This window comes from Carassius auratus, unplaced genomic scaffold (assembly GCF_003368295.1).
Source record: "Carassius auratus strain Wakin unplaced genomic scaffold, ASM336829v1 scaf_tig00217215, whole genome shotgun sequence".
Taxonomy (NCBI): Eukaryota; Metazoa; Chordata; class Actinopteri; order Cypriniformes; family Cyprinidae; genus Carassius; species Carassius auratus.
This window is the reverse complement of record NW_020528947.1, coordinates 1-11,767: the sequence shown is the minus strand read 5'-3', so window position 1 is coordinate 11,767 and position 11,767 is coordinate 1. Positions and strand designations below refer to the sequence as shown.

Genomic DNA, 11,767 nt, shown 5'->3' with positions numbered 1-11,767 from the left:
TAATCTGCTTTTTGCTGTGTTATAGGTTTCAGCAGTGTAGTGTAGAGCTCCGCCCTGTTTTGACTGACAGACTAATTGGCCAATCAGTATGCCTATAAACAACTTTAGAACTAAATGCTGTGTTCCGTTCAGTTTTGAATGCGCTAGGGAATGCAACTGAAGCACCAGATCCAAAAGGCATTATATGTGTTTTTGCATATGTATTCTCTGTAGATGAGGAAATACATGCTAAAATACTAAAATAATAACCGGACATATTTTTTCATCAATGGTTTGAAAGGTTTTGAGCATGGAGAGTAACTCTTAAGAGTTGGATCTTGTTAGTGAATCAGCATCAAACACGATAGATACTTTTTGGTCAGTCAAAAACATATAGTGCATGCATTGAAGTCCGGTTCCTGAATAATTGACTCTTTTGAGATATAAAGTTGAAAAAATTGACTGTTTTCGATTGACAAAAAATAACTTATTCAAAAGCTTCACTTATATACATAGCTGATTCACTAAAAAGAACAGACTCTTAAGAGTTAGTGTTCATGACAACGTCTAGTTAAAAAACACATTTTACATGAGTTTTGTCAGTATTTTATAAATATTAATAAATAAAAGATTTCATGTTTTGTTTATTTTTTAATTTTTATTTACTATAGCCTACAAGGTCAGAAAAAAAGAACTGAAAAGTCATTAAAAAGTGCGTAAAAATATTTGTACATTTTATTGTATTTATTCAGCAAATCATTTTATTTGTTTAATGGAATAAGTTTGTGGTTGGAAGCCAGTGATAGAAACATCCCACGTCAAACTTTGGATGAAACGCAGCACTGATCTAGTCCCAGTGCACCCTCAAGCCACTAATTTTAATCTTTCACATCATTCTTCAATCAGGTCAGTGTGCCATAATAATTAACCCTATCCAGACCCACCAGTACTAATGCCTATAAGGGAGCACAGGTTATGATTCAGATTATCTCTTGGTAACCCATGTTCATTTAATTTGAAATAAAGCTCTTCCTATCATATCTAAACTGACGTCATTTTTCAAGGACACTGTCAAAGGGTCAGACAGGGAGGGATGTAGTAGAGATGCATGCAGTTAAATAATGAAGCTTCACAATTTCTCACTCTCATGGCTGTAAATTTAAGATCTTACTGTTCTCTATATATTGTTTTCGAAACTATGTACTTTTTGTTGTTTTTTCTCTTTTCTTTTAAATTTCGAGGAATGCTGCTTGCTTCAAGCTTTCAGCTGGTCAGGCTCTCAAGGGGAAACATGGAAAGGGAAAAGCTTTCTCAGTGTCAGCTCTTTTTAATGCATCTTGGTTCTGCTTTTTATTAAAAAATCCCTCTGATTCAAAGTGTGTGTTTTTATTATTAGTTAAAAATATGTTAAGAGTTTTGTTTTACATTTTTCCCAGTGGAATTACCACACCATATAAATATATATGATTTTTTATATATATGTATGTATGTATGTATATATATATATATATATATATATATATATATATATATATATGGTGTTTCTTTGATGAATAGAAAATATTTATTCAAAATAGAAATATTTTGTAACATTATAAATGTCTCTAATGCCATTTTTGATCAATTTAATGTATCCTTGCTGAATGAAAATATAAACTTATTTAAATATATATATATATGTATATATATATATATATATATATATATATATATATATATATATATATATATATATATATATATATATATATATATATATATATATATATATATATATATCTTACTAAGTAATGGTAGTGTATTTCCAAAATGTAACACTTTAAATTAAAAGTAATCCCGCATAATTGTGTACTGTCCAAAGCTTTAATTTTACTCATTCTGTATTTCTGAAAAAATTCCACAGGAAGCAGATTACAAGGTTGAACCAATGAGTGTTGAATGCAACGTCATTTTAGGAAGAACCTGTTGTAACAAATGCTTCAAAAGCAGACCGTCGTATATCTCCTGTAAACAACTAGACACCTAACTGGTTTTAGGATGGTTGGGTATGCACTTATTCAGGTTTCATACAGTAGAAACACGAGCCATTTATAAAATTCACACATTTTGAATTCAAGTATATCAATACATTTACATAAGTATACATTTACTTCACCCTCAATTACCACAAACAGGCTATTATTTTCTTCTTCTTAAAATTAAAGTAAAAAAAATCTCTCTAAAATGTGTTTTAAATAGTTATGTTTATTATGTTCAGTCATTTTATGTTGTATCCAGCCCAGGTTTTCATGATTAAACACATAGCAGCAGAATAAATGGCTTGTACTGTAGCACTGCAAGTGTTTGCTGTTCGAACAGAGCAAGAGCTCTTATTCTGACTGATATCATTTGTCCTGATCTTAATTATAGACCAAAAGAAGATGTGATTACTAGCCGCGACATTTACTTTCTTACAGGCTCCATGATCTAAATTAATTGTTTTAAGCTGTGAACCTATGTTGGCATTTTTTAGGCTCTTTTATTTATTGAGCCACACAAGTACACACCCACACACACACAGACACACACACACACACTGCTGTTCAAACCTTTTGGATTAGCAAGTTTTTGCATTTATTTGAATGCAATTTTTATTGAAATTTAAAATAACAGTTTTCTATTCTAATATACTTTAAAATACAATTTATTCCTGAGAAACAAAGCTCAATTTTCAGCATTATTATTCTCAGTGTCACATGATCCTTCAGAAATAATTCTAATATGCTGATTTATATTCAAAACAGTTGTGCTTCATATTTTTGGGGGACCTGTGGTACTTTTTTTCATGGATTCATTGATAAATAAAAAGTTAAAAAGAACAGTGTTTATTCAAAATACAAATGTTGTTACAATTTAGACCCACTATTCAAAAGTTTGGGGTCAGTAAATCTTTCTCCTCTTCTTCTTCTTCTTTTCTTCTTCTTCTTCTTCTTCTTCTCTTCTTTTGTGATAAATTAATATTCAGCAAGGATGTAAAATGGATAAAACGTGATGGTTAAGACTTCTATTTTGAATAAATATTTTTATACTTTTATTCATCAAAGAACCAAAAAAATACTGAGCAGCACAACAGTTTAAAAATGGATGATAATAAAGTAATGGCTGATGAAAATTCAGCACTGCGTCACAGAAATAATTATGTTTTAAAGTAGGCTATATTAAAAAGGAAACCAATATTTGTATTTATGTATATATTGTATTTTTGATCAAATAAATATGGCCTTGATGACCATAAGAGACTAGTAAAAAAAAAAAACATAAAAATATCTAATACCCAAACTTTTGAATGACAGTGTATATATAAAAATCTATATTAATGCACCAGTTAATGCACACACAGCAAAATAAAAAAGAAAACATAAACATCGCAATCAGTGTAGATTAATTCGACAATAACTTACTCATATGACTCAGTTGATTTAATAAATCATTCAAAAAGAATCAAGAGAGCCAATCTAAATGATTCCTTCACTGAACAAACTTACTGGATCAGCTTAATTGTCATGGTTGCTAAACTGCAATATTAATGCCAACTAATGTACAGCTTATTAAATTGCCCCAATAGATCTTCATGAACGAGTTTTCCTGATAGGACTGTTTACCTGATATGACATTCAGTACTAAAGTACTGGTCTTGTGCACGACAGGAGCACTTGCTTCCATTTCAGTCAACCTTAACTCTAGTTCTTCAAAAGCTACAGATAATGCAGCAGCTTGTCAATTTTAACACTGCATGCAGCGCTTGAGTTGTCGATATGCACATTTCCTCTCTCAGTGATCTCATTTCGCATTTTCCTGTTTCGCTATTGTAATATTTTAGTTTCTAGTCACTATAATGCACTCCCTGTACTAAAAAAAACAAGATATAATTCCAAAAATACAAACGGTTAAAGGAACTAAAATTAATAGTCTGCCTAGGCATGTTGATCTTTTTCTGCAAAATTGATGAAATGAAAACAGCCACAATGTAACATTAGTTGGTCATGTAGATAGAGAATATCTATGCAATAACCTGAATTTAGTATCTTCTTACTTTGTTGCAACTCAAAGTTGTTACTGTAGCTGTGGAGGTAGAACTGTGAAGAACTAGTGATTTTGTGTTTATGTATCCAATGTTGTTATTCTTTCTTGACTGCATCAGTAACTTCTCAGCTACTCTTTTAGTTTAAATGGTCATAATAATAATTTTGGTCATAAAGAGGAAAGCTATTGACAGGCGATGAGTGAAACAGCATTTCAGTCAAACCCCCTCTGTCATATTTTAAGTACTAGTTTAAACAGGTTAATGCATTTTGACATGAACAGGCCTTAGAAATGACCACCTCTTATGCACTTGGTTCTGCAAGATATATTTTTATTTGAGAAATAGTACATGTTTGTAGGATAGCCTGTAGATAAAATCAGGGAACTGTAGGCCTTTATTAAGCCTTAATTAGACCTCTAGGACTCTGAAAGCAAGTCTCTTCATGGTACAGGAAAAACACACTGAGAATGAACTTTCATGTTTTGTGATACAATTAAAAATAATATATGTGGTGTTTTGACATGGGCTTTTATAAACAGACCAGCTGGCAGGCTCCCACCATTAAAGAGATGCCATGAGTTTGGAGATAACAGTTGGAGGTCAAGTGGGGGAAGACTGAAAGATAACCATATTACTGCTTACTTGTGAAAAAAATTATATGACAGTGTTACGATGGAGATGTACAGCTGGCATCTCACCTGTATTGTCTTGAACAATATAGTCTAATCTTTGGGATCTGGAACTTCCCGACTTGAGAGATTTTTTTTTTTTTTTTTTTGCCAACCGAGAGGACTTTTTTCTACAATATAGAGAAGTTAAAACTGTAATTTCTATCTAATATGTCACTGATATCATGTAGCATAGTCTTACATGTATCATATGCTTTAATTAAGTTAGTTCCCCCCCCTGGAAATTAAAACAGAATTAAATCTTCTTTCTAATATAATTGATATGTTTGTGTGTAATTGACAACCAATATAATGTTACATAATAATGCATTGCAACGTAAGACAAGTACACTTTGAAAGTTATTGTAACATTTTCTATGTCTTTTATTATTTTAGCCTATTTTACTGCTGTCTCAGCTACAATTACACGAAGAAGCTTTAAAAAGTCCCCTCCGATAATTCCCTTGCATTTTCCAATACAAATTACCAATGGCTATTAAAGGGATTCCTTTGAAGCTTGACAAAAAAACAACAACGGGATAACCTTTGTTACATAATTCTAAAAAAAGTCCACTTGGGAATTGCTCGGATAAAATTAGTAATGGATGCTAAGTTATTTCCTTTTGATAAGACATGATTTAAAATCACATTAGCTGAATAGTTCTGGAGATACAAAACTGATCTGTGAATCATCAGGAATGTACCTTAACATAATTGTTCAAACATACTGACATATACAGGTGCTGGTCATTTAATTAGAAAATCAATTCAAAAAGTTTATTTATTTCACTAATTCCATTCAAAAGGTTAAACTTGTATATATCATTCATTCATTACACACAGATTGATATATTTCAAATGTTCATTTACTCTAATTTTGAATGATTATAACTGACAACTAAGGAAAAACCCAAATCCCAAAATTCAGTATCCTTGAAAATAAGAATATTACTTAAGACCAATACAAAGAAATGATTTTTAGAAATCTTGGCCAACTGAAAAGTCTGAACATGAAAAGTATGAGCATTACGGCACTCAATAATTGGTTGGGGATCCTTTGCCTGAATTACTGCACCAATGTGGCATGGCATGAGTTGATCAGTCTGTGGCACTGCTCAGGTGTTATGAGAAGCCCAGGTTGCTCTGATAGTGGCCTTCAGCTCTTCTACATTGTTGAGTCTGGCATATTACATCTTCCTCTTCACAATAACCAAAGTTTTCTTATGGGGTTAAGGTCAGGCGAGTTGCTGGCCGATTAAGAACAGGGATTCCATGGTCCTTAACCAGTTACTGGAACTTTGGCACTGTGTGCAGGTGCCAGGTCCTGTTGGAAATGAAATCTGCATCTCCATAAAGTGGTCAGCAGCATGAAAACATGAAGTGCTCTAAAACTTTCTGGTATACAGCTGCGTTTGACCTTGGACCTCAGAAAAACAGTGGACTAACACCAGCAGGTGACATGGCACCCCAAACCATCACTGAATGTGGAAAATTAACACTGGACCTCAAGCAACGTGGATTGTGTGCCTCTCTCTTCTCTTCCCTCCAGACTCTGGGACCCTGATTTCCAAAGGAAATGCAAAATTTACTTTCATCAGAGTCTTTATTTGTTTTAGCCCAGGCGAGACGCTTCTGACGCTGTTCTGTTGTTCAAGAGTGGCTTGACACAAGGAATGCGACAGCTGAAACCCATGTCTTGCATACGTCTGTTTGTAGTGGTTCTTGAAGCACTGACTCCAGCTGCAGTCCACTCTTTGTGAATCTCTCCCACATTTTTTAATGGGTTTGTTCCACAATCATCTCCAGGGTGCGGTAATCGCTATTGCTTTAAACCCTTTTTTGTACCACATCTTTCCTTCCCTTTGCCTCTCTATTAATGTGCTTGGACACAGAGCTTCTGTGAACAGCAGCCTCTCTTGCAATGACCTTCTGTGTCTTGCCCTCCTTGTGCAAGGTGTCAATGGTCATCTCTGGACAACTGTCAAGTCAGCAGTCTTCCCCATGATTGTGTAGCCTACACAACTAGACTGAGAGACCATTTAAAGCTTTGCAAGTGTTTTGAGTTAATTAGCTGAATAGAAGTGTGGCACCAGGTGTCTTCAATATTGAACCTTTTCACAATATTCTAATTTTTCTGAGATAAGGGAATTTGGGATTTTCCTTAGTTGTCAGTTATAAACATCAAAATTAAAAGAAATAAACTTTTGAAATATATCAGTATGTGTGTAAAGAATGAATATAATATACATGTTTCACTTTTTGATGGAATTAGTGAAATCATTTGATGATATTCTAATTATATGACCAGCATCTATTATAAATTTGTATATTTGATGTGCTTCATATGTGGTTTTGAAACGAGCTTCATGACATGCACACACAAAGTTGCTGAAGTGTGTCTGCTGAAAACTGTTTCGTTATGATACAATGTAAATGCGTATGAGTCAGAGGGACGTTAAACTCATCTCCGTCCATTCAATGTCCAACAGGTGTGTGAGAGATTGGTTTCTTTTAATTGTCAGCCAAAAAAAATAGTGTTTTCTAGCTGAGGAAGGGGCATTTGAATCTTAAGTGAAACTGGCCATGTGTGTCTAAAAACGAAAATGTCAGAAGTTCACACTATTAATGTTACCGATTACATTTGTCATGCATTCATATCTCTTTCGAAAGAGGATGTGATACTTGATGGGACATTTTTGCCTTCTAAATGTGGTGCCAGCGTGTCTTTAAGGATGTTTATAAAGGCAATAACTTTTAACAATTAGGTTTATGCTAATTAGACAATTTTTTCATTCAGAATCACAATGAGATGCTAATGTCAAAGATACATATGCATGAAATCACATTTTAAATATAAAAGGTATTTATTCTATCAATAAAATATATGGTTGTTGTTGTTGTTATTATTATTATTATTATTATTATTCTAGGCATCACAATGTCTATATATAGCTCATTCTTTCATTCTATTAGTAACAAAATACAATAATAAAGTTGAAGTAAAAAAATATCTAATTCAGGTCAGTAAAAAATAAACAATAACATGCATTTCATATGAACCCTCTTATTTTGGTAAAATAATTAACAATTTGTAGATTCTGTCAACTTTTGACTTCATCTGTATATGTTTATAATATTTGGTTAATTTCTTCTTCCTTTTCATTACCTTATATACATTCAATCACAATTTCTATAAAATGTATTTATTATAACAATAATAAAATATCATTTTATTATGTTGTCCGAACAGACAACACAGCGACCGTGGCATACACCTACCAAAAATGTAGTCTGCGCTCCCGTTGTCCCTGTAGTCCCAACTCCTCCTTTGGAATCGGAAGGTTCCAGGCCTGCTCAACTGTACAGCTGACGAGCTGTCTTGAGCAATGATCCTGGGAGAATGGCGACTCCATCCTCTGATGGTCCATCTGATTTGGAGATTGTTCAGAGCCGCTCAGGTAGACCTGTTTGCTTCTACAGAGACCTCTCACTGCCAGCTGTTCTGACATGCATTTCCCCCAGTGAGTCTTCTCGCGCAGACACTGTGCAAAGTCTGGGAGGAAGAGGAGCAATCTTGCTAGTGGCGTTATATTGGCCCACTCTTATTCAGTTCCCCGAACTAGAGCTCCTCATGACAGCCCCTCTTTGGCCAATTCCTATGAGGAAGGATCTACTGACTCAGAGACAGGGCACTGTTTGGCATCTGCATCCAGACCTTTGGAAACTCCATGTCTGGTCCCTGGATGGGACGCTGAGGTTCTAGGTGACCTACCTCAGGAGGTAGTGAACACCATCACTTCAGCAAGAGCACCGTCTATGAGACATGCTTACGCCTTGAAGTGGAACCCGTTCATCAAGTGATGTATTTTTTTCCCGAGAAGACCCCCGAAGATGCCCTATTGTGGTCGTGCTTTCCTTTTTGCAGCAAGGGTTGGAGCGAAGGCTGTCTCCCTCCACCATCAAAGTCCAGGTTACCACTATTGCTGCATACCATGACCCGGTGAATGGGAAGTCTTTGGGTAAGCATGACCTCATCATCAGGTTCCTTAGAGGGATCAGGAGGTTCAATCGTTACCGGCCCCCTCTATACCCTCTCAGGACCTGACTCTAGTGCTAAAGTCACTACAGCAGGGCCCATTCGAACCTTTGCATTCAGCTGAGCTAAAGTTTCTTTCATTGAAAACTCTGCTCCTGCTTGCACTGGCCTCCATCAACAGGGTAGGGTACCTGCATCCATTTTCAGTCGACAGTTCGTGTTGGCGTGACTAAAGCCCTGACTTTGCTCTGTGCCATCCAAACATTGAGATGCTACGTAGACCGGATACAAAGCTTCAGGACCACAGACCAGGTCTTTGTCTGTTAAAGAGGCTGGCAGAAGGGGAATGCTTTCTCTAAGCAGGGGATGGCATTTGGATGCTTATCAGGCACATGGTGTGCCTTGCCCGTTCAGGTTGCAATCTCACTCAACTAGGAGTGTTGCATCCTCCTGGGCGCTGGCTTGTGGCATCTTGCTGACAGATATTTGTTAGGGCAACCCCTAACACATTAGCTAGGTTCTATAGCTTTCGTGTAGAGCTGGTATCCTCCTGTGTTCTCACCTCAAACGGGAAATGGCACTGTAAGGCCCCGGTTAGTGTTGGCTTGCTTAAACTGCTCCAGAGTGTCGGTACAGTAGACCCTGTTGAGATCCTCCAAATATATTCATCAAAATTCATGATACTTTTGATGATGCTTTTGTGTTTGGAATGTGAGTCTAATGCATCTAATTTCCATCTAGTATAATTTTTTTCAGTACTTCAGTGTTGTTTTGTTTTTTTTGGCCACTGTAGTGAAAGAGGAATTGAAAGCTTTGCTGTTAGGACTGTCCCTCAAACAGCCTTTGCCTAAATATGACTTGTGAAGGTCAGAAGAACGTGTGGGATGACAGCAGATACGGCTGGACTTTCTTTCTGTGTGGGTTGAATTCAACCCAAAATCTCCCTCCTCAAAATCCACCCGTAAAGGGATATTCCCTCAAAGAAGAGTCTCTATAAAGTCTGCCTCCGTGGACAATGAGCCACACAGCAACAAGTCCAGCCTGAGTGCTTTACCTCTAACAGACTTTCTGGACACCCAGCCAATCTAATACAACACACCGACCAACATGTCTGCTTCTCGCTTCGTCATTTTCACCGCAGTGGTGGTGCTTCTGTGCGCAGTTAGCCTCAGTGAAGGTAAGATGGAGGAAAAGATAAATTAACATATTGAAAAACAAGCAGTTTAAAACATTTTTTAAAAATCTGTGCAATGTACAATCTAGTTGTATTCTGTTTTAACAAAAAACTTGTCTCTATATTCTTTAATCTAGGTTTACGTATTGGACCACAAAGGTGCTGTTTTACCTTTTCAACCCGTCCTGTGCCAATCAAAAGAGTGGTTGAGTACAGCATGACAAGCCAGCAGTGCACCAATGAAGCCGTGCTGTAAGTGTCACAACAATATATCTCTGAAAATTTACAGTAGTGTTATTCTTATTATTATTATTAAAACAATTTTTTTTATAAATTTTATATATTTTATATTTTTAATAACCTTGCATTTGTTATATTCATAATAATAATAATTATGTTTAAACTGGTTGGAACTAATTTGACCAGCAGAGCAATTCCTTTGTGTCTGATGGTATTGAATTTCTCTGAACACAGGTTCAAGACTGTGAAGGGTCATTACGTGTGTGCCAACCCCACTGACTCATGGGTAAAGGAGAACATCAAGATCATTGACAGCAGGAACGTCGGAAGCCAAGGGACCTTGTAATCATGTTGACCTGCGTCCTCCAACTTCTGAACCATTTTGGAAGCACTGGACAAGTGTGGAGTCTGAGCAAAACTGAAGAAAAAAAAAAGAAAAGAAAAAAGAATGCAATTATTTTACTCACCGACAAATGCATTGTCTCTAACTGATCAGTATACTGAAGCTAAAGGGTTAAACAGTCCAGAATGTATGTTGTTTAAGTTGTTTATCTATTTGACTTATGTCATTTGTCTCAGTAATGTATTTCTAAAAAGAGTGTTTTGCACTGAAAGATAAAGTATTGCAGATTATCAGCCTATAGCTCAAAGAATCTAGTTTATATAAGAACAATAAATTAATCGGAATATTTTTTTGACGTGTAGTTTAAGACAACCTAATTATGATAGTGATCTGTTTATGTAAGTGTTTGCTAATGTAACCTCCTCACAATAAAGACACTTTTGGATAAAGACACTTTTTGTTGTATTTCGCATTATTCACACTGTTCACACTTACAGAGGTGCTCAGGTTTCAAGATTTATGTACATTTGAAAACCGTTAACATTTGTATATTTGCATACAACAAGCTGACCGTGCATCCTGCTTAAACTTTATCTGTGGAAATATTGTCACAGGTGTCCCATGGTTGTTATATATTAAAGGTCCCGTTTTTCGTGCTTTTTTGAAGCTTTGATTGTGTTTACAGTGTGCAATATAATATGTGTTCATGTTTCACACGTAAAAAAACAGTATTTTTCACATGATTCACCTATCTGCATACACTGTCTGTAAACATCTGTACACAGCTGTTATCACTGTCATAAAAACGGGCTTCTAACTTCCTTGTTCTATAAAGTCCCTCCTTCAGAAATACGTGACGAGTTGTGATTGTGCCAGCGGTTCCTGTGTTGTGATTCGACAGCAGCTGAGAGCAGCCGGCCCTCCTGCAAACGTGATTGGACTAGTTTTTGAGAAGCATGTGGGCAGGAGCATGTGCTGGAGATGTACTTATAATCACAGGAGCGTTTTTGACGAGATGCACATGAAATTCGCATTTGATTTTTTTGCACTAGTTAACAAAGCTAAACAGCGTTGCCCCTTTGTGTAATAAGTTACAGAAACTGTTAAACACACCAACTTAAATAATAAAATACACTTACTGGTTGTGGTCCATAAACAACTCCTTCTCCGGACAAAGAGGGAACTGCTCCATCTTTCAGGAATAATCTTGGTGCGAATCCGGCATTAAACTGATTGAGACTGAGGAAGCTCGCTGTCCTCAGCA

The 11,767-nt window shown here is 35.8% G+C and overlaps 1 protein-coding gene across 1 annotated transcript; it reads left to right on the top strand.

Moving 5' to 3' along the window:
• Positions 1-9,827: 9,827 nt before the first annotated feature.
• LOC113100271 (monocyte chemotactic protein 1B-like) lies at positions 9,828-10,956 on the top strand. The gene is made up of 3 exons (XM_026265053.1): positions 9,828-9,923; positions 10,058-10,172; positions 10,395-10,956. Exons 1-3 carry the CDS (start codon positions 9,854-9,856, stop codon positions 10,504-10,506), a joined length of 297 nt encoding a protein of 98 aa, XP_026120838.1. The 5' UTR covers positions 9,828-9,853; the 3' UTR covers positions 10,507-10,956.
• Positions 10,957-11,767: the final 811 nt, after the last annotated feature.